This window comes from Trachemys scripta, chromosome 2 (assembly GCF_013100865.1).
Source record: "Trachemys scripta elegans isolate TJP31775 chromosome 2, CAS_Tse_1.0, whole genome shotgun sequence".
In the NCBI taxonomy this organism is placed as follows: Eukaryota; Metazoa; Chordata; order Testudines; family Emydidae; genus Trachemys; species Trachemys scripta.
Genome location: NC_048299.1, coordinates 226,064,647 through 226,091,692, shown reverse-complemented (window position 1 = coordinate 226,091,692; position 27,046 = coordinate 226,064,647). Strand labels below are relative to the sequence as shown.

Here is a 27,046-nt window from a genome sequence, read left to right as displayed (position 1 = left end):
TTGTTTTGCCTTTACAGGGGCTATTTTTGTATTTTATTTATTTTGCAAGTGATGGAAAAACACCAATATGCAGAAGTGCTTAGTTCATTTTATAAAGTCTTTGCTTTGTAGAGTAGTACAGCAGAACCAATAATTATTCAGAGCTGATAACTACTACCATTCCCATTAGCAATTATTTTACTTGAAATGCTCATTGCAAGTATGAAAAGTAAAGACAGAGTAACTAACAGTCCCCCAGGCAGTATTTGCTTTGATTTGCACATATTTAAAAATTCACATAATTCTATAATGTTCATGGCATTATGAAATTTCTTATTCTACTGATTTCTTCTTCTCTTTCTCTTGGTAGTCCATCAACTTTATCTGAAGCACTCTCTTGTTTGAAATAAATAGTGGGATGGAAAAATTTATAATAAACAAAAAGACAAATAATACCTAACCCCAGAGTGAGAACAATTGTGATGCTCACAAATGTAAAATATAATTGCTCAGTAACTGAAGTCTTCCAGAACAAACACACACACATTATGCCTAAAGTTACAACCATATGAGTGGCATAATAACTAGAAATATACGTTTTTGTTTTTTTCCCCTTGACATTAAAAAATGTAAAAATAAGAATGATCCCAACAACAGTCCTGAATAAAAATTCCATCCTCTTAGATTTGCAAAACGTAGTGTGTTGCTTCAAAGTCCAGCTGAAGCCCAAAGTCCAAAGAAATATTAGCAGAACTATACTACTTATGATATTTAATTGGGTGACCAGTGCAATACTCAGTATCCAAGAAGTCAGTGTGAACAGTTTGTACAAGAGGTAGATTAACTTAGGAGGCACCCCAGAAAATTGATTATTATCAGGCAGAGATTTTCGTAATGATATCTGATAGTCAAGAGTTGACCAGGAAATGCTGCAGAAAGATGTGATGATGGAAGCGTCTAAATAAAACACAAGGATAGATGTTAGTTCCATGGAAAAACTTCATATATTTTGTAAACATTCTTTATATCTGAGAGGAAGAATGGTCCAGTTGTTAGGGCACTTGTGAGACCCAGGTTCAATTCCTTGCTCCTCCACTAATTTCTGTGTGACCTTGGGTAAGTTACTTAGCCTTTCGATGCCTCAGTTCCCCATCTGTAAAATGGGGATAATAGCACTGCCCTACTTCACAGAGGTATTGTGAGGAGAAATATATTAAAGACTGTGAGGTGCTCAGTAATGGGAGCCATAGAAGTACCTTAGATATCTTCCTATTCAATAAGTGAAAACAAGATAGACTACTCTGAAATTATTCAGTTGGTTACATTCATTAGCTTTCACTTATCAAACACAATACAATGTTATTGTTAAATATTACTATTACATATTACAGTGAAACTTTTCCCAGAGTTTAGTAAAATAGATAACCTAATAGAGGAGGTTTTAAATTAAATGTTAAATAAAATTGTACTGGGATGTGACAAGGAATACTTTAAAGTGTTACCTAATACTAAGGATTGCCTTCTTAGTGGAGATTTAACTATATTCAACTTTCGAATGAGAGAGACTTACACTGACTGAAGGCAGCCTTGTCATGCTCCATCAGGATGTAAATCTGAAGAATGAGCTGGGGTGTGGTCTCCAGGAAAGTCTTAAATACCCTGAGCATACTAATATCAGTCACTGCATCAATGGCGCATTTATGAATGATACTGGCAGGGCCCCCAGTAAGTTGATCTCCTGAGCTGTTTTGTTTAAAAGCAGCCTGGTAGCCATCTTTCAATGCAAACCAATACCTACAAAGAGAAATATATATATATATAAATTTGGTTATATGGGGTTTATTTTAAAAGCACTGTTCTAGAAAATAGTAAAAACTAATTAAGATTTCAGCCATTTTGTTCTTAGTTCAAATTATCATTATTTGTTTTTAATTATCTTTGAATGGAATCCTTTACTTCTTACTAATGCAAAAATGCACATTGAGGTTAATGTTAGTGATGGGTGCAATCTAGGAAACTAAATTGAATGGAATGAGATTGGCCTGAGTAAAGATCATAGGACTGAGTTAATTAACTTTAATTTCTTTAAACACGATATATTTCTGAATCTCCCCTTTGCTGCCTCTTGTCTCCTTCTCTTTAGGATGACACTCTGATTCATTTTGCACGCACCCAAATCCCTAGATGTACACATGCAAACTAGAGATTGTGCATACATGAAACTATGCGTGTATGCATGTATCCCTTAACATGCACGTCAGCTGATTTGCACATCTACATCAAATTTGCACATTCTTTTGTAGCTTCATTTTTTAAAATCTAGCCCTAATTCTTTAAGCTGTTTCTTTTCTAAACACCCATAGAGACTTTCAATATAGAAAATAACTCTCAGGGGACACATATTTCAGACAATGACATGATCTGGACGGTGTCATATGATAAATCATATTCTTTGTCAGATATTGAGGGCATATAAATGACCTCTCAAAACATTTCTATTTTCTCCTTAAGGCTATATAATCGTTTCCTTTGAAAGAAAACTAAATGGAACGATACATTATACTGGAGCTAGTGAATCATGACAGATTTACTTCCTGCCTTGCAAAGTACCTTTTCTGTTCAAGATATCTGTATTGCCATGTGGGAGACCTAGGTTTAATTCCCAGTACCAAGTCATTTTTTTTCAGCCCTAGAGGAGTTGGCAGGGCTGTGGAAATAGAGTGCTTAGCCTTAGCCCCTTGAGACTAAACTCTAGTCAAAAGAGACACCATCTGGATATTTAAGGAAGCAACTGTGATCATCTGCACACAGAAATCTATTCAGTCCTCCTTGGGGAAAAAATGATAGCTGCAAGCAGATGTAGGACCAGATTCCCAGCTGGTAAATCAGTGTAGATCCTTTGACGTCAAGAGTTACACCTGTGCTAGATAAGGATCTGGTCCATTGCCTCCAAAGTGGAAGTTTAAAGTAGGGTTGGGAAAACCCTGCAGATAGTAGATATGGTTAGCCAAGTCTAAAAGAACAGGTTCTGAGGGCTAATTACCTCATTTATTTCCTGTGGAATTGTTTAGCAATAAACAAAGAGCCTTTCAGAACCAGTTAGCAACGAACATACAAGAAAGAACATCCCCTAATAAGTATCCATGTAGGCCTCACCCCTGTCATCTTTCAAGGCAAAGTAACAATCTCATCCACTGAGTGCTTGCCCAGTGATTCATAAACATAATCATAAGTGATTCATAAACATCTGGTGTGCAAATTGCTGAGGAGAGACCATTCAATTATCATTGATTCCACTTTCAAATCATTGGAACTTCCACTAGCCTTGTCCAAAGAACCTATTCTGACTCCACTATTGACAAAACAGTGGAAAAACAGCTATTCCACTAGGGAATTAACCTTTATTGTGCCTACTTTTTTGGTGTTGTGTCCCGTGGTTTAGGGTTTTCCTGAGAAGGCTGGTTCCAGCTCTGAAATATATACTAATGGTGAACAAATCTTAGAAGTTCAGATTAGGCTCAAAGTAGCATCCAAAGTTTGGTCACTTGTCTGATATGTTCAAGCCTCTTTGCTTTTCAAATCAGACTGTAAAATACACCAAAAAAACCCTCTTGACTCTATTTGTGCCTGAAATACCACATAAAAAAATAGGCTGTTTTCAGAGATGCTGAAATGCCATAAACTTTCTAAAGCTCAAAAATATTCATATTTTGAGGTAAGTTTCCTAATGTAGCCAAACCACTTCACATGATTAGAATATACACCTTCATCACAATGCCTTGTGCACACAAAAAAAGCTGCGAAAGTTATAATTTAATTTAAAATAACACAAGATTTATAATATAGACGCCACTCCCCTTCAAAAGAGAGCTGTTTCAGAGCAGAGAGCTAGCATGTGCAGCATCTAAACCTTTTGCAGGGCACCTATTCAAGTAAATAATTTCTACTATACCCTTCATTGGACACATGCAGAGATCTATTTATCTGTTTTATACTGCTGCCCATCACCATAGTACTGAAACTTTTCCATGTAAAATTAATAGTGAAATTCTGAAAGGATTCTAATGCAGGGGTAGTTTAAGCTCCTTGTAGAGTTGTTCTGGGGGCTTCCAGTTACAAGGCCCAAAATTCCAAGTGTGACCTCTCTCCCTGCATTTGGCCAACTATTCTACAGTGCTAGCTGGGGGTTCACACCAAGGACATGGGTGGGGAAAATAGTGATTGTTTACACAAATGGTGAATGCATCTGAGGACTGAGTTAAAATGGGGAAGCTACAACCACACCTGGCTGCTTCAGCAGAGAGTGAATAGGCATGGAAACTGAACTTCTCTTTTCACCAGTGTAGGTGGGTGATCCCTCCAGGTCAGGGGTGAGGCACATTGCTGGCCTGCAGTGCTGCAGCGCATGACAGATTTCAGTCATCTGAATTTTAAATATGACACTTTTCACCAGCATTAAGGGCCAAATCCTGCTCTGTGGCCATGGAGGATACAGATCCTATGACAATGCTGTGCTTTAACAGAGAAAAAGGAGAGAGGCAGGGTTTGAACATCTATGCCACCTGCCTGCTGCAGTGCTCTGCTTTGTGGGGGCTCCCTGTGTCTCAGCAATGCACTAACCATTGTCCCCAAAGAAGGCAGGGTGTACACCAGCCTTGGGGCTAAGCATTGCAGCAGTCACAGCTATGGAGCAGCTACGCTACTACTTCATGGCCTAGAGGACTGATTCCATGCTCTTCTCCTTGCAGAGATCCTTACAATGCAGCCTTGACACGCAAGCTATGCACTACTTCCATGATTTGGCTCTGACTCCATTACTTAAAAGAAAGAAACTCACAGGTGGAATTGTTTTCTTGTATTACATTTGTTGCATATTTATTTTACTGTGTTCTGAGTAATCTCCCATAAATAAAATCCTACACTGCTTGGCAAAACATCTGTAACTTTTTCAAGTTATAAAACAATTAAGAATGCAAACATCTGGTTCTTGCCTCCAAAATGTAAACATCTGTATAGTTTTCAATGTTTTCAAGAAAAACTGTTAAAGTAAATCAACCTGTTACACACACTCAACCATCAGAGCCTGAGTTTGTCCAAACACCAAGTAAAAGTGCAAATCTGATGCACTGAATATGAGCTCCAGAGCTCAGTCCTGGGGGAGCAGACATGGTACGAGGTGAACACCTCACATGTTGTTAAAGGGATTCCTCCAGAATAAGGTGTGTACTGGATATTATAGAATCATAGGACTAGAAGGGATCTTGAGAGTCATCTAGTCCAGTCCCCTGCCTCATGGCAGGACTAAGTATTATCTAGACCATTCCTGACAGGTGTTTGTCTAACCTGCTCTTAAAAATCTCCAATGATGGAGATTCCACAACCTCCCCAGGCAATTTATTCCAGTGCTTAACCACACTGACAATTAGGAAGTTTTTCCTAATGTCCAACCTAAACCTCCTTTGCTGCAATTTAAGCCCATTGCTTTTTGTCCTATCCTCAGAGGTTAAGAAAAACAATTTTTTCCCTCTTCCTTTTAACAACCTTTTACGTACTTGAAAACTGTTATCATGTCCCCTCTCAGTCTTCTCTTTTCCAGACTAAACAAACCCAATTTTTTCAATCTTCCCTCATAAGTCATGTTTTCTAGAACTTCAATCATTTTTGACGCTCTTCTCTGGACTCTCTCTAGTTTGTCCACATCCTTCTTGAAATATGGAACCCAGAACTGGACACAATACTCCAGTTGAGGCCTAATCAGTGCGGAGTAGAGCGGAAGAATTACTTCTCGTGTCTTGCTTACAACACTCCTGCTAATACATCCCAGAATGATGTTTGCTTTTTTTGCAACAGCGTTACACTGTTGACTCATATTTAGCTTGTGGTCCACTATGACCCCCAGATCCCTTTCTGCAGTACTCCTTCCTAGGCACTCATTTCCCATTTTGTATGTGTGCAACTGATTGTTCCTTCCTAAATTGAGTACTTTGCATTTGTCCTTATTGAATTTCATCCAATTTACTTCAGACCATTTCTCCAGTTTGTCCAGATCATTTCGAATTTTAATGCTATCTTCCAAAGCACTTGCAACCCCTCCCAGCCTGGTATCGTCCACAAACTTTATAAGTGTACTCTCTATGTCATTATCTAAATCATTGATGAAGATATTGAACAGAACCGGATCCAGAATTGATCCTTGCAGGACCCCACTCATTATGTCCTTCCAGCATGACTGTGAACCACTGATAACTACTCTCTGGGAATGGTTTTCCAACCAGTTTTGCACCCACCTTATAGTAGCTCCATCTAGGTTGCATTTCTCTAGTTTGTTTATGAGAAAGTCATGAGAGACAGTATCAAAAACTTTACTAAACTATCAATTACCTATTCTCTCATGATAGATTTATTAGAATGTTCATAAATTATAAATATTTTAGCATCCATTCTGGCCATTCAGGCAGCTCATTTGAATATAAAACTTACACTTATATAATTCTTGAAACAACCCAACATTTCATTTAGTACCTGTAGATCTGTATATGAGCTGAGTGCCATAAATAGACCGACATGCAAAATCAGGTCTATAAAAAAAATTGCTCATTACAAAATAGCAACTACAGCTGTCAGCGATCTCGGCAGTTTAAAAGAACAAATTTCATCAACTATATTACAAATGATACCTCACTTTACTAAAAGTGAAAGATTTTTTTTTTAAATTCACTCTTTATTCTATTTGTTTATAATATGTACTCCCTCATTTTGGACAATGAAAACAGATTGTCAGTTTCACTTTCTTTAAAGTTAGTTCCAATCAATTTTGCTTTCAGTTTCTTATGTATTAGCTCAAGGTTGCAATATTGGGAGGCAACACTGTAGGAGAGTGATTATTTTTAAAGATATATATTTCCTTATTAATTAAAAATATATCCATTAAAAACATTTATATTGATCTTAGATTTGTAGGGGAGAAGTGTTCACACACAACCTAAGTTCTAGGACAAATTTGATTTGGTCATGTCTCGCCTATAGGGCTAAATATAATCGTGCAATTTTTAAAACAATAACTGTTAAATAATATCTTTTTATTATTCTAGAGTTTACTAAGAATTTGTTACTTGACAGACTACAGAACAGAACGTCATACTTTATTTACTCCTGAAAATATCACACGTCAGCCGTAAGTATTCAGCTGTCAGTTACTGCTTCTAGAAAGCGCATTCATTTTGATAGAAACTTGGCAGGGGGGAGGGGGAGAGGAGTGGTTCTGCCTTTGTGATATTGCCTTCACAGGCTGGAATGGAAATATGCTTCCATTCCAAAGTGTCTGGAACATGTCAGATCTTTTGGATTCCACTCTCCATCTTCTGCCTTGAGCAGAGAGCAGGATTCAAATCAGACAGAGCTAGCTGTGAGGGCGCAGAAAATCACTGTGGAATGTAATCTCTGCTGCTTTATTTCCCACTGTGATCTCTGATTGACTATCTCCTTTTATTTTAATAGCAGTTTCTAATTATTTTTCACGTTGCTAAAATCTAAGGGCCGGGTCGGTCATCCCCTACAGTGGGGAAATCTGTGAAAAAGGCAGGAATCTTTGCTTGTTTCCACTCAAAATATCCTCTTCATCATTTCATCAGGTGGGCCTGTTCTCCTATGAAACTGGCCTCCTAAAACCATGGCAACATGCACAGGTCAGGGATGCCTGTATTTATTGCTTTGTGACATCCCTGGCAGCATACCTGCTGCTTCCATAGATATGAGCCTTGAAGGATACAGTGTTGTCAATGACTCCATGCTAGCTGCTTCTCCTTAAACCTTAAAGAGAAGTCATCTCTTCTGTATGTTAATCTTCTGAACACTAAAAAGGGGCAGTTTAAGTTCTCAGTAGTTACAAAACTAAGTTTGTTTTGTTTGTTTGTTTGTTTGTTTGAAGGAAAATACCACAAATACATATTATTACTTAATCACTAGTGCAGGGGTGGACAAACTACGTCCTGGTAGCCACATCTGGCCCTCCAGATGTTTTAATCTGGCCCTCAAGTTCCCACCGGGGGAATGGGGTCCGGGGCTTGCCCCACTCCAGCGCTCCAGCCGGGGAGTGGGGTCGGGGCTCGCCCTACTCTGCACAGCTCCCAGAAGCAGCAGCATGTCCCCAATCCGGCTCCTATGCGTAGGGGCAGCCAAGGGGCTTCGCACGCTGCCCTCGCAGCTCCCATTGGCTGGGTAGGGGGGACATGCTGCTGCTTCTGGGAGCTGCTTGAGGTAAGCGCCACCCCTGCCCCCAACCCCCTGCCCCAGCCTTCACCCCCCACCCATAGCCAGATGTGGCCCTCATGCCAAAGTCTGCCCACCCCTGCTCTAGCGCAATTAAACTATTGCAGCACCCATGTTAACATCCTCTCTGAAATTTGGTCTTATAAATCCTCTACTTTTTAATGTAAATTGCCTCCCTGACCACCAGTGGAAAAAGAATCATTTTTCTTGAAGAACTTCTTGCTATTTGCATGAGTTGCTTGAGGTATAGCCGCCTCTGTTCTGCATTGGTATTGCCTTGTACAAAATCCATACTTGTAGCAACAGAACCTTTTGAAGTTTTGCTCTGAAATTCTCTCGTCACTTTTTGTAAAATGCCTTGACATAGTCCAGGGTGCCACAAAACACACAAACTCATTCCAATTCCTAATGGACTTAAAAATTCAGCTTCATTAAAATGATTTTCCAGATGCATCTGCCCCTGTTCAGACAAATGTTTCTTATCCCTGATTTTACATATCAAGAGACATGATGGCAGCTGCTAACATAGCCCTGTGCTGTGTCACAACCAGCTGCTGAAGTTCAATCTTTCTCAGGTATCCTGAAATTCACCTAGACTCTGATCCAGAAAACTGCTCCAGATAGGTGGACCTCTGAACCCAGGAGTAGGGCTGCTGAAATTAATAACCCCTTTCCTCCAGCATTCACTGTTAATGCTTTGTCCTATTTGTGTTTATCATTGTCCTGTTGTCTGATCTGAAACCTACCAACATCTATGGGAGCCTTTCCATTGACTTTACATGGGCTTTGGATCAGGCCACAAGTAGGTAGATTATGTCAGCTCTTGTTAAATCACCAATAATCGTAATAATTTAGTTCCATTAAAAAACTGTTGAGAATAAACATTATGTTAAAGGAATTAAATGTTTACAATTCTTTCCATTTTAATAATCTAAGCTCTTATTAGCAATATAAACAAAGATTTTTAAATATATGGGTGACAGAATACACCCCTGTATTCATACCCCACACTCTATTGTAATAATCTTTGTACAAGGTATGCCTTTTAAGGTATCATTTGAAAACTCATAATTTGCTGGTCAGTTTTGTCCTCATAAAATGTGGGTCAACATTGTATATGAAGTTATAAGATTCCCCTGTATGATGTTATTAACACATGTTCCAAAACACACAGCCTGCCCAGGCAGAAGTCAGCAAACAGGTCTGTCCTAAACAAAGGAATGTGTGCTAAGCAGTAAACAGGATCATGAAGCAGGAAGGGAAAACAAAGGAAGCTCAAACAGATGGAAAAAATCCAGTAGGGAACATCCTTCCACATAGACTGTCTCCTGTTTCTCAGATGGAAATGTTTTTCAAGAGTGACAATGAAACTATAAAAAGGAGGGGCAAACACACCAAAGGACCCCTCTCTCTCCCAGCCCATTGCATTCTCTGCACTTGAGAAGATAAAAGAAACAGCCATTGGACTCTGGGGAAGGGGTCCTGACCTGTAGAGATTGGTCAGTAATCTTGCTGGAAGCATGTGGTGAGAAATTTTGCTTGAATCTGATATAGTTTAAGTTAGATACTAGAATGCATTTTTTCTTTATTTTTCTTGTAACCATTTCTGATTTTTATGCCTCATTACTCATACTCAAAATCTATCTCTTTGTAGTTAATAAACTTGTTTTATTATTTGATCTAATCCAATGTATTTAAATTGGAATGTTTGGATAACTCCATTTAAGATAATAAGCTGATATATTATTCCCTTAAAGGAATAACAGTATTACTATATTTGTACTGTCCAGAAGGGGGCTGAACAGTAAAGGATATATATCTCTGTGGGGAATCTGAGACTGGGAGTATGTTGGGGTCACCCTGCAGTATAACTAAGGCTGGTGAGTGGCAGGCTGTAGTTACACAAACACATCTGGGAGTGATCTGCATGCTGGAAGATGTTTGTGAGCAGTAATGATTGAAGGCTGCAGCAGCCAGGCATTGTAAGGCACCCCAGACTGCAGGCCAGGAGAGTAACAACCCCCACCCAACACCGATCTGGAGTGCATCCTGGTATGTCACAACATGGTTTTAATATTTATTGTTGTTAACATTTATATTGAGATAGCACAGCAAGATTCAGCCCCATTGTGCTAGGCATTGTACAAACATATAATATTCCCTGCCCCAAAGAGCTTACAATCTAAAAGATAATTATCAGGTGTCTGAGACAAATGACAACCAGTGTGGAGTGTGGAAGAAAGGTAACAAATAAATATTATAAGAGGTGTGTAATACTTAACCACTTAATAGTAGTGATCACAGCTCTCCACCTGCCTAGCCATTATTAAGTTGTACTTAACAATGTGAATTACCACAGAGGTGAGTTTTGCATAAGGACTTGAAGGAGGACTAGCTATTTGACAGATTTTCACTGGGAGCTTTTACCAGCGCAGGAGGGGAAGCATGGGATAGAATGTGGAAGTTCTTGTTGGAAAAATGGAGAACCAGATGGTTGACATTGACAAGAGTGAAGGTAGGAGTCAACTTTGTAATAAATTAGGTAGCATGGTCAGTCAGATAGCATGAAGCAAAACTGTGGAGGATGTTGAAGGTTGGGAGAAGAGGTTTGTGTTTGATGCTGTCATGGCTACAGGGCAAATTGCACCTTAGACTCCTTTTAGTCCCTCTCAAGTGCACCCCTTAGCTGACAAGCCTGGCTTCCAGCATCTTGCTTTGGGTAGAACCATGCGGAAGCAATCCCTCTCAGGCTGGATCTCTGGGCTACAGCCCCTTAGTTCCCAACCACATTAACAACACAAGCCCAAGTTGTTTTTTGGCATCTGTAAATTACCCTTCAGGAGTCTGTAACAGCAGTGACTCAAAAACTTTGTCTTTGAAACCATTATTTATTCATTCCTCAAAAGGTAAAAAGCTTTTAGGAAAATTGGTTATCATGCTGACAGGCCTGGGCAGATACTTCCTTACTTAACCTCTCTATCCATAGCTCAAAGAGGTCCAGCTTATTCCCATTTCTGAGTTGGGAGAGCCAGCCTGTCCTGCTTGCAGTATACTCCCTCTGTCAATCTGGGTGTCAGATTCCATTTGTTGACAACCCATTCCACACTTCTCCTCCCTGAGGCCAGATTGTTTTAGGTTTAAGATTCTCTTTGATTCTGTGCACAGCCTTGGCAAGAATAAACCATTCTAGCCTGGATAGAGCCAGATATGGGGTATTCCCCAACAAATAGCTTTTCCATTGCTTTCTCCAGGACTCTTATCTGTGTCACTCCTTTGCTTCCTGCTAGTTTCACCCTTAGCCACCTTTGATATAACTCCTGGCAGTTAAGCAGGTTAATATCAAACATAACCCGATGAGGATATATTTATTTTTAAAAAATACACCTAATGCCCTCTTTCTCCTCAGAGAAGGGGAGCCAGAGGAGGGACTTAAAGAAGAGGTGACAGAGCAATGAACCAAGAAGATGATCTTAGCAGCAGCATTTTGAATGGATTTGAGAGGGGCAAGAGTATACAGTGAGAAGAGGAGGGGCCAAGGACAGAGTCCTGAGAGACTCCTACCAAGAGAGGGAAGCTGATAATGTCCCATTAATACTGAAGGATAAATCTCAGTATAGCTAGACAAATCCACCAAATATATGGGTTTGCTAAGAAGATAAAAACTTGGCCAGACAGATAACAGGGACATTTCTAGCCCAAAATTAAAATCTTGTAAAAACAAGCTTTTATAAAACCTAACACCAATTTTCAAAATGAAAACAATCCTTTTAAAACAAATTAATATTCCGCAGCAGTATTAGAAACACTAACATTGCAACAGGAAGAACATGAAAGTAAAACTGACTGTAAACAAAAGTGAAACTTATTGAAAGAATATATGAGAGACGAAAGTAAAGAAAGAAAGTAAACAGTGATAAGTAAACCGGATCTTAAAAATTATTTCACTCTTAATAATCTAAGGTTTACAGGTAAAGAAAGTTGTTTGAGATTTTTCAATTGGCAAAAATGCACCTTTTTAGAATGTCCACAGTTTATAAATGTATTTTAAGAAGCATTTAAAATTAGCATTTTCTTCTATGAAGTACATGCTAAAGCACATAATTATAGTGTCTTTGGCAAGTCTATATTTTCCAAGCAAGAAACCTGTTACTCACAACAATCATATCCATAGATGAATTAAGATCCAGAACCTCTGAATTTCTCAACAAGAAGTTTTCACATCACTTTTAAAAGGGAAGTGATGTGTAGTCTCAATATAGATGCAAACTGAATTGAAAATTACTTTTCAAAGCCACAAACAGAGCTGACGGAAAAATTTTAAATTTACTGAACATGCACCTGTCAGCAAACAGGGATTCTAGTCACCATGGACATGAGCGTGCAAACACTCACTACGGAGCTCAGTGCTTAATACCATGAGTAATTGCTCATTCCTGTCCTCCAGACTCAACCTTCTTTCTATCCAGATCACTGCACTTTCCATGTTAATGAATTTCTTTCACCTCAGCTACCCTCAGAGGCAATTCTCCCCTAAGTATCACCCTAAAAACTTCTTTTTCTTCATCAGTTACACAACTGACTTTCTCTGTCCAGCATTTTTATGTAATATGTCCTGTATAAAGAATGTGGTGCCAAATGAAATTGAATTGTAACAGTTACAGCTAAAATAATTATTGATAAGGAAATGAAATAGGTAAGACTTATATCTACATCAAAAATGGAGGGCCAAATTTACCACTAGCATAAGGGAACACAATTCCATTGACATAAATAGAGTTGTGGTTGCTGTCACAGCAGTAGATTTGATCTGGAAGTTGTATTAACATAACAATAGGGCTTCTGGTTTAATGGGTTATTAATTTCATGGGGGAGGGGTTATTTTTAGCAATATTTGAGTTTTATATAGATGTCAAAAAACTAGGGGTTTTGGGGGCTCTTTGTACATACTGTAATGAGTAATGTATATTATATAATGAATAATCTCTTTGTAATGTTACCTAGTGCACTTAACGTTGTACTGTTTCAAACAGCACTATGTTAAAGCACAGGAAGGAACCTTTAGTGTGTACCAACAGGGTCCACACAGACCAATTAATGCACAACATATTAGTGTGGTTTAGAAATCACACCCCCGAATTAGTCCGCATTAATGCTCTATGTAGACAAGGCCTTAGATACAAATAAGCACTTCAAATGTTTTTCCAGAGTTTATGGGATAAACTCTAGTTTTAATTGATTGATTGATTGAATTTGGGGTGTTTTATTGCTGTTTATCAGTTAAAACCTAAAATCAGCAGGCCTGCATAATTAGCTGACATTGAAAGTTCATAGTGAACCACATAAAAGCAATTTGATTTATTTTTGTAATATTTGAAAGTTGGCATTTACCTTGTAAAAATTCCACCATGCAAGAAATGAAGTAGAAAAATCCAGTTCAGCTTCCCAGGATCAGGGCTTCCACAGTCGTCTTTAAACCATTCATAACTAAATATCTGTACTATTATTGATGACAGCAACCTAAAAACCAGTGTCAAGATACCCAAAGAATATTGTCCCTCACAGAAATAGTTACTAGTGACCCAGATATCTGCTGCAATATCAGCTACATAAATTACAATTCCAAGAACTGACATAGTAAAATTCCACTTAGTAAATTTCATTCTGAGTTAGTTTTTCATTATTGTCACTGTGTTATCACTTAATATAAGAAGGAGAAGAAGTCAGAGCATATCTAAATACACTCTTACATCTAGTGATACAACCTTCTCAGCATGTTTTCTATAAAGCAAAGCTGTAGTGTATATTTTCAGTATGGAAAATTGAATCAAAATAAAGAGACTTCAAGTTTTATGTTCTTTGCTAGAATACTAAACTAATTCCATTGCTACATGTCCATTCCAGAAAGCGTACATGTAAACATCTTTTTAATTACGCTGGTAGATGTCATTCTTCCTAGTTGCTGGCTCCTGAAAAGAAGAATAAATGAAGAGTCACCAATAACAAGAGCAATAATTCAGAAAAGCATAAAGCCCTCCAGCAAGTCACATAATAATTTAAAAGGAAAAGAAAAGTATGGGAGACGCTCATGGACAATCACTGGGGAAGATAAACTTCTGACCAGTTGAAATTACTCTCCTGACAGCAGTGATTCTGAACCTTGCTCAGTACCAGTGGAACTGTCTTGTTATAAGTAGACATTTCTAAGTGTAGAGTTAAGAGATGCTAAGAAACAAGCCCATTACCATGAGCTTTTTAAACCTCAGTTAGTGTGGGTAAAGATGGTGACTCCTTCCCAACACTACTCATTAAGACAGAATATTCATGAAAGCCAGCCTTTATGGACTCTCAAAAGGTATTAGAGGCAAGGGGTGTATGGTAATATCTTTTACTCGACCAACTTTTCTGTTGGTGACAGACACACACTTTTGATCTTACACAGAGCTCTTCTTCAGACCGTCTTACCTCGCCTACCTTGTCTCATTAATCCCCTGGGACTAACATGGCTACAACAACACTTTCAAAAAAAGTGTCTTCCACAGTCAACAGCTAATCCATGAGAATCTGGGCTTGTTTCAAGATACTACCTTCTTCCTCTGCCTCTGAGTGCTCACAAACAGTGGAGAACAATCATACCTTGAATACACATCATTATACAGCTACACGCATTGTGTGATTGGAAGACTTTTCACTGTTTAATGGTTTTATCTTTCATGTTTGTCCATATTCAGTGACTACAAAAGATTACCCCTTAGAGGCTACTGAACAGGATCGAGATGAAAGATCATTCCTGTGCAGGAATTGCTAGCCAGACCCTGCCTTACTCAGGGCCGGCTCCAGGCACCAGCCCACCAAGCATGTGGTTGGGGCGGTGCCTGGAGAAGGGGCGGCGTGGCGGGGCGTTCTGGCCCGAGAACGGGGCCGCGACTGGGCTCGCCGCCCTCCCTGCAGCGCTCCAGCCGCCGGGGACAGCGGAGCTGCAGCGGGCTCGCCGCCCTCCCCCCGGCGCTCCGGCTGATCGGGGAGAGCAAAGAGCCGCAGCCGGCTCGCCGCCCTCTCCCCGGCGCTCTGGCCACCGGGAAGAGCGGAGAGCCCAGGCCGGGCTCGCCGCCCTCCCCCCCGGTGCTTCGGCCAGTCGGGGAGAGCGGAGAGCTGCGGCGGACTCTCCGCCCTGCTCCCAGCACTCTGGCTGCCGGGGACAGCGGAGAGCCCTGGCCGGGCTCTCCGCCCTGCTCCTGGCACTCTGGCCGCCGGGGGCTCGCCGCCGGGGAGAGCGGAGAGCCCCAGTCGGGCTCTCCACCCTGCTCCCGGCACTCTGGCCGCCGGGGAGAGTGGAGAGCCCCGGCCGGGCTCTCCGCCCTCCTCCCGGCGCTCTGGCCGCCGGGGAGAGTGGAGCCGCGGCGGGCTCGCCGCCCTCCCCCCGGCGCTCCAGCCGGTCGGGGACTGCAGGCCCACGGCCGGGCTCGGCGCCCTCCCCTGCCGTGCTGGGGTGTGGGGGGGTGGTGCGGCAGGTGGCTTTTTTGCCTAGGGCGGCAAAAAAGCCAGAGCCGGCCCTGGCCTTACTGTAGAATATGTATCCTTATTATCGGGGAAGCAGATTACAGTTCCTACATTTAGGTTGCCTAACAATTTCCATTATAATGATTTTTGTGACTTTTTCTTTGAGAATCTCTCACGCCTCTATTGTTTTCAACATACCTTTGATATTCAGCAGAGGGAATGCCCTTGAGGGATCAGTCTTGGGATCAATCTTATTTAACATTTTCATTCATGACCTTGGCACAAAACGTGGGAGTGTGCTAATAAAATTTGCAGATGACACAAAGTTGGGAGGTATTGCCAATACAGACGAGGACCGTTATATTATACAAGATCTGGAGGACCTTGAAAATGGGAGAAATAGAAAAGGGATGAAATTTTACAGTACTAAGTGCAAGGTCATGCACTTAGGGACTTACAAGAATTTTTGCTATAAGCTGGAGACTTCTTAGTTGGAAGCAACAGAAGAGGAGAAAGCCTTGGGTGTATTGGTTGATCACAGGATGACTCTGAGCTACCAATGTAATGTGGCTGTGCATCAGGCAAAAGATTTCCAGTAAAGATAGGGAAGTGTTATTGCCATTATGCCAGGCACTGGTGAGACCTCATCTGGAATACCATGTGCAATTCTGGTCTCCTGTGTTTAAGAAAGATCAATTCAAACTGGAACAGGTGCAGAGAAAGGCTACTAGTATGATCAGAGGAATGGAAAACCTACCTTATGAGAGGAGACTCAAAGCGCTTGACTTGTTTATCCTAACCAAACAAAGGCTGAAATTAAATATGATTGCTCTCTATAAATACATCAGAGGATAAATATCAGGGAGGGAGAGGAGTTATTTAAGTTAAGTGCCAATGTTTACATAAGAACAAACAAATATAAACTGGTCATCAACAAATGTAGGCTTGAAATTAGACAAAGGCTTCTAACCATCTGAGGAGTGAAGTTCTGGAACAATCTTCCAAGCGGAGCAGTGGAGGCAAAAAATCTAACTGGCTTCAAGACTGAGCTCGATAAGTTTATGGAGGTGATGGTATAATGAAATTGCCTAGAATAGCATGTGGCCCAACCCTCCAGGATTGTCCTGGAATTAAAGACTAATCTTTAAGTAAAGATTATGCCATATAATGAAACCTCCAGGAATACATCCAACCAAAATTGGCAACCCTACCCATTTGCGACTGCTAGTATCAAAAATCCCCAATGGTTGGAGATGGAGCACTAGATGGAGAGGGTTCTGAGTTACTATAGAGAATTCTTTCCCAGGAGTCTTGCTGGGGGGGGTCATGCTGACATGCTCAGGGTTCAACTGATTGCCATATTTCGGGTCAGGAAGGAATTTTCCCCAAGGTCAGATTGGCAGAGACCCCGGGATTTTTTTGCCTTCCTCTGCAGCATGGGGCACAGGTCACTTGCTGGTTTAAACTAGAGTAAATGGTGAATTCTATGTAACTTGAAGTCTTTAAATCATGATTTGAGGACTTCAATAACTCAGTCAGAGGTTATGGGTCTATTACAAGAGGAGTGGGTGGTTCTGTGACCTGTGATGTGCAGGATGTCAGCCTAGATGATCTCAATGGCCCCTTCTGGTCTTAAAGTCTATGAGCTGTGGAATTGCATTTTCTTTGTCTCATAAAATTCCATTCAGTTTTTGTTGAATTTATAAACTGTTAAAAGTCACCAGTTCCCTTCTATTCTCTCACGTGCATGTGTCAGGAAAATTTTGGCAGCATACCAAAATAACCAAACATATGAACATTTCAAAATGTCAGGCTCACACCACAACCAAAGCAGTATGACAGACACTTTATGGGGAACACCTGGGGGCAGCCAGCAGAGCCGGGGCAGGAAGGATTGGAAGGAAGAGAGTTGGGCTGCGCTTGCTTTGGATTTTTGCGATTTTTTGGACACCTGCCCACTAAGAAGTGAACTGAGACCATTAGCTAATATGACATAGACCACAAGAAAGATCCTGACAATTCTTAATTGATATTGACCAGACCAAATTTTGAATAGTAACCTAGCTATTACGAGTCTTCTGTTCTGTCAACTTCCTATCTCAAGTCTTGGCCTAGCTGTGGTCAGTAGAGTGACGTACTCTCAGAACTCAGATACCTGGAGTCCCTTCATCTGACCAAAAAAAAAAAAAATTGTCACTAACTTCTTCCAAATATCAACAGCAATTGACATGATCTGGGGAGGTTAGGGGAGTAAACTTTGGTACACAGTAGTGCATGAGCTAAACTGAACTTTGCTCTTACTAATATTTCATAACCTAATAATTCTTTCATTTATGTAATATTTAAATTGGCAGCCTGTGAGATATATTTCTTAAAAAAAAAATAATTCTCTGAATATACTTGATATATAAGGAACACTTCACTCACCCTTAATATTTAACTGCCATTGTAATGGGTCACAGTAACTACTGTACAGTTTTTAGGATGGTGGATGAAGAATATATCACTATTTGAAAATATAAGAATGTAGCTATTGGCCACTACAGGAGGCAGAATAAGACTTGATGAATAAACAGTCTGATTCAATATGACAAGTCTTATGCTTCTATTTGGACAAGGATAATATAATTGTTGATGTTGATATCTTCCAGGTTAGCAGGGGATTAACATGTATAATGGGCAATATGCTATGGGATACCTGGGGGCAAGTTTTTAGATGACTTCAGTCATGATCTGTGATTTTTGTGCTTGAAATATGTGTGTGTAAATTGGGTAGTTGGACTTCTAATTACTCATAAGGGCCCCATCTCTGTACCCTCATTTCAATATCTGAGCAACTCATAAACATTAATGAATTCATCTTCTCCACACTCTTCAATAGGGAAGCATTATAATCAATATTTTGTCAAGGTAGCACAGGAAGTCTGTCACAGATCCACAAACAGAATCCATATCTCCCAAACTTCACTCTACTGCCTTAATCACAAGACCATGCACAAATGCCTTTTTGCAGATGCATCTGAAATCTCAACTGGAAATCTGACCCTTAATGTATACAAGTGTTTATGTGTAATCTATGACAGTCCTTCCAATAGTTAAAGCATCTCCTAATGCCATGTGGGGTACAAGTTCAATGCTGACTTGGAGAAGGGTGTTATCTCCTATGCCCTACAGCACCTGGAATCTCCTAGTCCCTGATCCAAGACCTCTAGGCTCAAAACTTGCTTACCGTACAAGATCTGTTAAGATATCATCCATAAGAAGTACAATTTAAGTACCGTGTGCTGCAAAATGTGCCCATTCTGAAACCCAATATACCTTTACACAGTCATTCCGAGATAGAGCAAAAGCTCTAAAATACTAAAAAGTAGACCTTTACCGCTTGAAATATATTTAAAAACACTATCATAAAATGCAAACTTACCTTAATACCTGCCACAGACAAGTCAAAGTTTTCACTGTAAAATCCATAGTCTGCTCCAAGCAGCTTGGAAGGTCTGAACATTTCTCATACTTTCACTGTGTGTCTCGAAAGTTTGCCATCAGCAAAAGTGAAAGGCTACGTGCCATAACGGAAACTGAAACTTAAATCACCTGTTGACCATGTGACATAGTTAATAAACTGCTAGCTATCTGGAACTGTCAATCCTTATGAATGTATACATATTGGAATAAGAATTCTAAAACAGCCTTTATCTATGGATTTTTAATATAGTCCTGAAATAAAGGTTATTTAACTAAATCTCATTTCATGTCTTTTATTCCATGAAAGTATATCCACTTGTTGAAATAAAAGACGGTTACTCACCGTTGTAACTGTTGTTCTTCGAGATGTGTTGCTCATATCCATTCCATTAGGTGTGTGTGTGTGCGCGCCGCGTGCACGATCGTCGGAAGATTTTACCCTAGCAACACCGGCGGGTCGGCTGTGGAGCCCCCTAGAGTGGCGCCTTCATGGCGCTGAATATATACCCCAGCCGACCCGGCGCCCCCTCAGTTCCTTCTTGCCGGCTACTCCGACAGTGGGGACGGGGGGCGGGTTTGGAATGGATATGAGCAACACATCTCGAAGAACAACAGTTACAACGGTGAGTAACCGTCTTTTCTTCTTCGAGTGCTTGCTCATATCCATTCCATTAGGTGACTCCCAAGCCCAACTTAGGTGGTGGGGTCGGAGTGAGACATTGCTGTGTGCAAAACCGCTGACCCGAATGCAGCATCGTCCCTGGACTGCTGCACTAGTGCATAGTGGGCTGTAAACGTATGGACTGATGACCAAACCGCCGCTCTACAAATGTCCTGTATCGGAACATGTGCCAGGAAAGCAGTCGAGGAGGCTTGGGCCCTCGTGGAGTGAGCGGTGAGGTGCGGTGCTGAGACACCTGCCCGGTCATAGCAAGTCCGGATGCAAGACGTAATCCAGGAGGATAGGCGTTGTGAGGAGACCGGTGAGCCTTTCATTCGGTCGGCCACTGCAACGAAGAGTTGCGTCGTCTTTCTAAAGTGCTTTGTGCGGTCAATGTAGAAGGCCAGGGCCCTTCGTACATCCAGGGAATGCAAACGTTGATCCTGGCGAGTGGCATGTGGTTTGGGATAAAAGACCGGGAGAAATATGTCCTGGTTGATATGAAATGGAGAAACCACCTTAGGGAGAAAGGCAGGATGTGGGCGAAGCTGCACTTTATCCTTATGGAAAACTGTATAAGGGGGCTCGGATGTAAGCGCCCTGAGTTCAGAAACTCGCCTTGCTGAGGTGATGGCTACGAGGAAGGCTGTCTTCCAGGATAGGTACAAAAGTGAGCAGGTGGCTAGTGGTTCGAATGGAGGACCTGTGAGTTTGGAGAGAACCAGATTGAGATCCCACGTCGGGACGGGATGACGCTGTTGCGGGTACGTCCGGTCTAAGCCCTTGAGGAATCTAACAACCATCGGGTTAGAGAATACCGAGGACGCGAGTTCCCCTGGGTGAAAGGCCGATATAGCGGCCAGGTGAACTCTAATTGAAGATATCGCCAACCCTTGTTGTTTTAGGGAGAGGAGATATTCCAATATGAGAGGAATGGGTGCCTGCAACGGGGACGTGGCTCGTTGTTCGCACCAACAGGAGAACCGTTTCCACTTGGCCAGGTACGTGGTCCGTGTTGAGGGTTTCCTACTGCTCAGCAGGATCTGTTGGACAGAGTGTGAGCATTGCCGCTCTGCCTGGGTGAACCATGGAGCAGCCACGCCGTGAGGTGGAGTGATTGCAGGTCGGGGTGACGCAGCCGACCGTGGTCCTGAGATATGAGATCCGGACATAATGGAAGCGGGATCGGTGTCTGAACCGAGAGTTCCAACAGTGTGGTGTACCAATGTTGTCTCGGCCACGCTGGAGCGACCAGAATTATCTGTGCCTGGTCTCTGCGCAATTTGAGCAGTACCTTGTGGACCAGAGGAAACGGAGGGAAGGCATAAAACAGGTGGTCTTTCCAGGGAAGGAGAAACGCATCCGAGAGGGAGCCCGGAGCTCGACCTTGTAGGGAGCAGAACATGTGGCACTTCCTGTTGTCTCGGGATGCAAACAGGTCTATCTGGGGAAACCCCCACTTCTGGAAGACGGAATGTATGATGTCCGGACGGATAGACCACTCGTGCGTTTGGAAGGACCTGCTGAGTCGGTCCGCTAGAGTGTTCTGGACTCCAGGGAGGAACGATGCCGTGAGATGGATCGAGTGGGCGATGCAGAAGTCCCACAGGCGAATGGCCTCTTGGCATAGAATTGACGAACGTGCTCCTCCTTGCTTGTTGATGTAAAACATGGCCGTGGTGTTGTCGATGAGAACCAACACACAGCGGCCACGTAGGAGATTGAGGAATGCCTGGCACGCCAGGCGTACCGCCATCAGTTCCCGAACATTGATGTGCAGGGCTAACTGGGATGCAGTCCACAGGCCCTGGGTATGGTGTTCGTTGAGATGGGCGCCCCAACCCAGAGATGACGCGTCTGTGACCAGGTGCAGAGAGGGTTGTGGGGCGTGAAATGGCATCCCCTCGCAGACCACATTGTGATCTAGCCACCAGGTGAGGGAGGCCAGGATCGAGTTCGGGACCGTGACCACCAAGTTCAGGCTGTCCCGATGTGGACGGTATATTGATGACACCCAGGTTTGAAGCGGGCGAAGCCGAAGTCTGGCATGCCTGGTTACGTACGTGCAGGAAGCCATGTGACCCAGCAGGGTAAGGCACGACCTCACCGTGGTAGTTGGGAAGGCCTTGAGCCCTTGAATGAGGTTCGTGATGGTGCCAAAGCGGTTGTCTGGCAGGATGGCTTGTGCACGTCTGGAGTCTAGAACTGCGCCGATGAATTCTATTCTCTGGGTAGGTTCTAGAGTGGATTTGTCCTTGTTGAGTAGGATGCCCAACTCGTTGAATGTGTGCACTATTCTGTGGACGTGAGCTTGAACTTGCTCCTTGGTGCGACCGCGCACCAGCCAGTCGTCTAGGTACGGGAACACCTGTACCCCTTGCCGACGAAGGTACGCTGCCACGACAGCCATACATTTCGTGAACACTCTTGGGGCCGAGGATAGGCCGAAGGGAAGGACAGCAAATTGGTAGTGCACCGTGTTTACCACGAATCGCAGGAAGCGTCTGTGAGGCGGGTAAATTGCAACGTGAAAGTATGCGTCTTTCATGTCGAGGGCGGCGAACCAGTCTCCAGGATCGAGGGAAGGGATAATGGCCCCCAAAGAGACCATGCGGAACTTCAACTTTACTACGAATTTGTTGAGTCCGCGCAAGTCCAAGATGGGCCGTAGACCTCCTTTGGACTTGGGGATCAGGAAGTAACGGGAATAAAATCCCCTGCCCCTTAACTCTATCGGAACCTCCTCTATGGCCCCCATGGCCAGGAGCATAGAAACTTCCTGTATAAGAAGTTGCTCGTGAGAAGGGTCCCTGAAGAGGGACGGGGAAGGGGGGGAGGAGGGGGGGATTGAAGAAAACTGGATAGCGTATCCCCTCTCCACCGTGCGGAGGACCCAACGGTCCGAAGTTATAAGGGACCAAGCACGGTGGAAGTGGGAGAGGCGATCCCGAAAGGAGGGAGCTGGATCCTGGGGGATGACTGGGGCGCCGTCCTCGACCGCACCTTCAAAAGTTCTGTCTAGGACCTGAAGGTGGTCTTGGTGGCCCTTGGTTCTGACCGGGTTGAGGGCCAGCCCATCTTCTCCTACCACCTCGCCCTCGCCTTCTGGCAGGGTCCTGTCTCTGGCGAGGTGGAGGGGGGTAAAAACGTTGAGGCTGGGGCCTAAATGGTCTGCGCTGGGGACCCGCAACATGCATCCCCAAGGAGCGCATGATTGTCCTGGAGTCTTTGAGGCTCTGCAATCGAGAGTCCGTCTTCTCCGAGAACAGCCCCTGTCCTTCAAAGGGCAAATCCTGTAGGGTCTGCTGTAATTCAGGGGGCAAACCCGAGACTTGGAGCCAGGAGGTCCTGCGCATAGCGATACCTGTGGCCAGGGTCCTTGCGGCCGAGTCCGCTATATCCAGGGAGGCCTGTAAGGAGGTCCGAGCCACCTTTTTACCCTCCTCGACCATGGCTCCAAACTCTTCCCTGGACTCTTGGGGAATCAACTCCTTAAACTTCCCCATAGAGTTCCAGGAGTTGAAATTGTAGCGGCTCAGTAGCGCCTGTTGATTCGCCGCTCTAAGTTGTAGCCCTCCGGCTGAGTAAACCTTACGGCCGAACAGATCAAGCCGCTTAGCCTCTTTTGATTTTGGCGCTGCAGCCTGCTGGCCGTGGCGCTCTCGTGCATTCACTGATTCCACCACTAGTGAACACGGTTGGGGGTGTGTGTACAAGTACCCATAGTCCTTAGATGGGACAAAGTATTTCCTTTCCACCCCTCTCGCTGTGGGTGGAATGGAGGCAGGAGTCTGCCATATCGTATTCGCGTTCGTTTGGATCGTGCGGATCAAGGGTAACGCCACCCTCGATAGGGCATCCGATCCCAGGATATTCACGATCGGGTCGTGCACCTCCACTATCTCCTCCGTCTGCAGGTCCATGTTACGGGCCATCCTGCGGAGGAGATCCTGGTGAGCCCGAAGATCTATCGGAGGGGGACCCGTGCATGAAGTGCCCGCCACTGCCTCATCCGGAGAGGAGGAGGAGGACGCCTCCGGCGGTAGTGGATCCAAGGGGGGGGCCCGGTCCCCCTGGTCTTGGGTCGGAGCGTCACCTGTACTTGGGTCCACGGTGTCGGGTGGTGTGGACACAGAAGCCTCTACGCCTCCAGGCGGAGGCCGAGAGATGGTGGATTCTGGGGCCCTTCTGGCCGAGTGACCCGAGCGAGAGGTCGATGGTAGTGAAGCCCCTTGCTCCTGGTGGTACGCCCACGGGGTCCAAAACGACCAGTGAGATGGTCCATGAGGGTGGTCCTCTGCCCTCTCCTGCCAATGGCCCAAGTCTCGTTCCTCGGCCTGTCCCTGAGGGGGGTATGCCGATCTCGACAGGTCCTCCGATGAGCGAGATGCCGATCTTGACGGCCATGGCGGTGCCGCGCAAGATGAAACGATCCCCGTGGTCTGCGGTGCCGCACGGTGCCGGTCCGGAGATGATCTATCTCTGTGCGGTGCCGGCGATCGGTGCCGGGACCGCGACCGGTGCCGATGACCTCGTCGGTGCCGGGAGTCGGATCTGGACCTCGACGAGGACCTAGAGTATGCCCGGTGCCGGGATCGGCCCCTCGGCATCGAGCGTCGAGCGTGGCGGTGCCGAGAACTACGTCTCGACGTTGACCGGTGCCGACGATCATATCGGTGCCAAGACGTAGAGCGGTGCCGCGAAGAAGATCTTGACCGCGAGTACGACCGGCGCCGAGGCGATATTCGGTGCCGGGACTGCGAGCGGCGTGGGGACCTGCTTCGGGACCTGGATCGGCGCCGAGGTTCCAGCCCTTGTGATGGAGGGCGCATCAAGGCAGGTTTCCCTCTTGACTGTACCGGGCGAGTCAGCGGTGCAGTCGGTGCCGGTGGTTGAGGCGGTGCCGGCTCCGTGAGAGCTATCAAGTCTCTCGCCGCCTCGAAGGTCTCCGGAGTCGACGGGAGACACTGTATCACCGCCGGCCTCGGTGGAGACGCTATTTGTACCGGACTCGACGGCCTCGGCGCCGGAGTCGACGGTGCTGGAGGTGCCTGTTTCCGTTGCTCCACCGGCGGACGCGGCTCTACCCCCGGCACTGGGGGAGCCGGCGCCTTCGGCACGGACGTCCCCGTCTTATGGGCTTTTATATGCCCTGGGGATAATGACCGGCGCCGCGGCACTTGCTGTGTTTGCGGTGCCGACGAGGTCCGGTGCCGGGGAGGCTTGTCTGACGCCACTCGCGTGGTCGTCATAGCCGGTGCCGCCGGGGCACTGCGCACCGAAGTGCTAGGCGTCGGAGTCTGGCCCGTGGAAGGAGTGTCCGGGCTAAGTGCCGCCTCCATTAGGAGTTGCCTGAGCCGAAAGTCCCGCTCCTTTTTGGTTCTTGGTTTGAAGGCCTTACAGATCTTGCATTTGTCTGTTTGGTGGGACTCTCCCAGGCACTTCAAACAGGAGTCGTGCGGGTCGCTCGTTGGCATAGGCTTAGCGCAGGAGGCGCACTGCTTGAAGCCGGGAGCGTTGGGCATGAGCCCGGGCCCGCGGCCGGGGAAGAAAGGGGGAGACGACCCCCTTAACCCCTTAAACTATAATAACAACTATAACAAGTTTAAACTATTGAACTATAAACACTATAACTACAACTATAACTATAACTCTGAATGACTAAGTACGCTAGGGAGAGTGGAGATCAGCTATGCCGCGCTCCACAGTTCCAACGACCGTCAGGGGCGGTAAGAAGGAACTGAGGGGGCGCCGGGTCGGCTGGGGTATATATTCAGCGCCATGAAGGCGCCACTCTAGGGGGCTCCACAGCCGACCCGCCGGTGTTGCTAGGGTAAAATCTTCCGACGATCGTGCACGCGGCGCGCACACACACACACCTAATGGAATGGATATGAGCAAGCACTCGAAGAAGAACACTGGTTTCTTAAGACTTATTGATCAAAATCAATATACATATATATGTAGATTTAGCAAAGCCTGTGAATATATTTGACTTATTAATAAATAAAGAATTGTTCAGCAGTTGTCTTTGCAATAAGATACATTGTAAAATGTATACAAAAGGTAAGGGTTTTGCTTTTTCATGCAATGAGATGAACAGATGGCAGATGAATGTGTTTTGATGCTTGGAACAGGTAAGTGTACAAAAAAATTCTCCCTGGCAAAAATGCAATAATGGGGAAGCATAAAGATTCAACAGATTGAAAAGGGAACGTCTGCTGATGGCCAGAAAATACATATATCTTTTTTTTTTAAAGTGTTTTATAGCTGCAATTGCAAAGGTATAAAAATAACAAACAAACAAAAAAGCTCAAACAAAAAAAAACCCTATCTTACTAATACTTCTAACTAGCAGCTTCTAAATTATATTGGAATGATTTATTTTGTGAAATCATCTGCATTACCCTATTCAGCAAATTTTCTATAATAAACACAGAATTATATTTCCATGCTTAGGCAACAGAGATGCTATTATTTAGCCTCAATGAAAAGCTTTTACTCTCAGCAGTTATACATATCATGGGCAAAAGATAAAAGCTGAGAACCACATTTTTAAACGTGTTTAGGTGTCTATTTGCACCAAAAAAAATTTTTTTTTTTAAACTTGGCCGTGAGTTAATATCATTTGGTTGTAAAATATGAAGCAACCTCATTTCAAAACTCATTTTGTTTAGTTCTTTTGTTGTTTATAATGTTCACACTCTCCTGTTCAGACTATTTTTTTCGCAAATAAATAATTTTTGGTTAGTATGCTTGCTTTTACTAAAAATGCAAACCTGCTATTTGAATTGGAGAAGCTGAAGCAAATCACTGTCCACTCTAGAAGCTCTAGTAGAATTGCAAAAACATATTTACAGCAGCCACTTCAGTCAGTGCATACTAGAAAGAGGGGTATCAAAGTTTTGTACCTAGTGGTCAGGTCCTGGAAACGAAGACCAAAGGCTTTCTTGTGGCAGAAAGAACCTGTAAATTAATTCCTCAAAGGCTATTACTGCTGCCATCTACAGACCAAATAGCTTCATAGCTCCTACATGTAATTAGAAAAGACATTATTTATTTAGAAGAAATTTACACTGATACTAAAAAAGAAAAAAGACACTTGATGGTTGATTTCATAAGCAGTCAGAATCTTACCATTCAAAGCAATTAAGGAGGAAAAAATCACCAGCACAG

General features: G+C 43.8%; 1 protein-coding gene across 2 annotated transcripts; it reads right to left on the bottom strand.

Annotated features, from left to right (window-relative positions):
* Nucleotides 1-27,046, bottom strand: XKR9 (XK related 9). 2 transcript variants are annotated; one of them, XM_034763077.1, is made up of 6 exons: nucleotides 26,782-27,046; nucleotides 19,169-19,338; nucleotides 15,943-16,127; nucleotides 13,636-14,213; nucleotides 1,550-1,773; nucleotides 1-936 (listed from the first exon to the last, which is right to left on the bottom strand). In XM_034763077.1, the coding sequence occupies exons 4-6, from the start codon at nucleotides 13,905-13,907 to the stop codon at nucleotides 293-295; spliced, it is 1,140 nt and encodes a 379-aa protein (XP_034618968.1). In that variant the 5' UTR covers nucleotides 13,908-14,213; nucleotides 15,943-16,127; nucleotides 19,169-19,338; nucleotides 26,782-27,046; the 3' UTR covers nucleotides 1-292. The 2 variants fall into 2 exon arrangements, with proteins under 2 accessions (XP_034618968.1, XP_034618970.1); XM_034763079.1 differs by lacking the exon at nucleotides 26,782-27,046 and having other exon boundaries at nucleotides 19,169-19,429.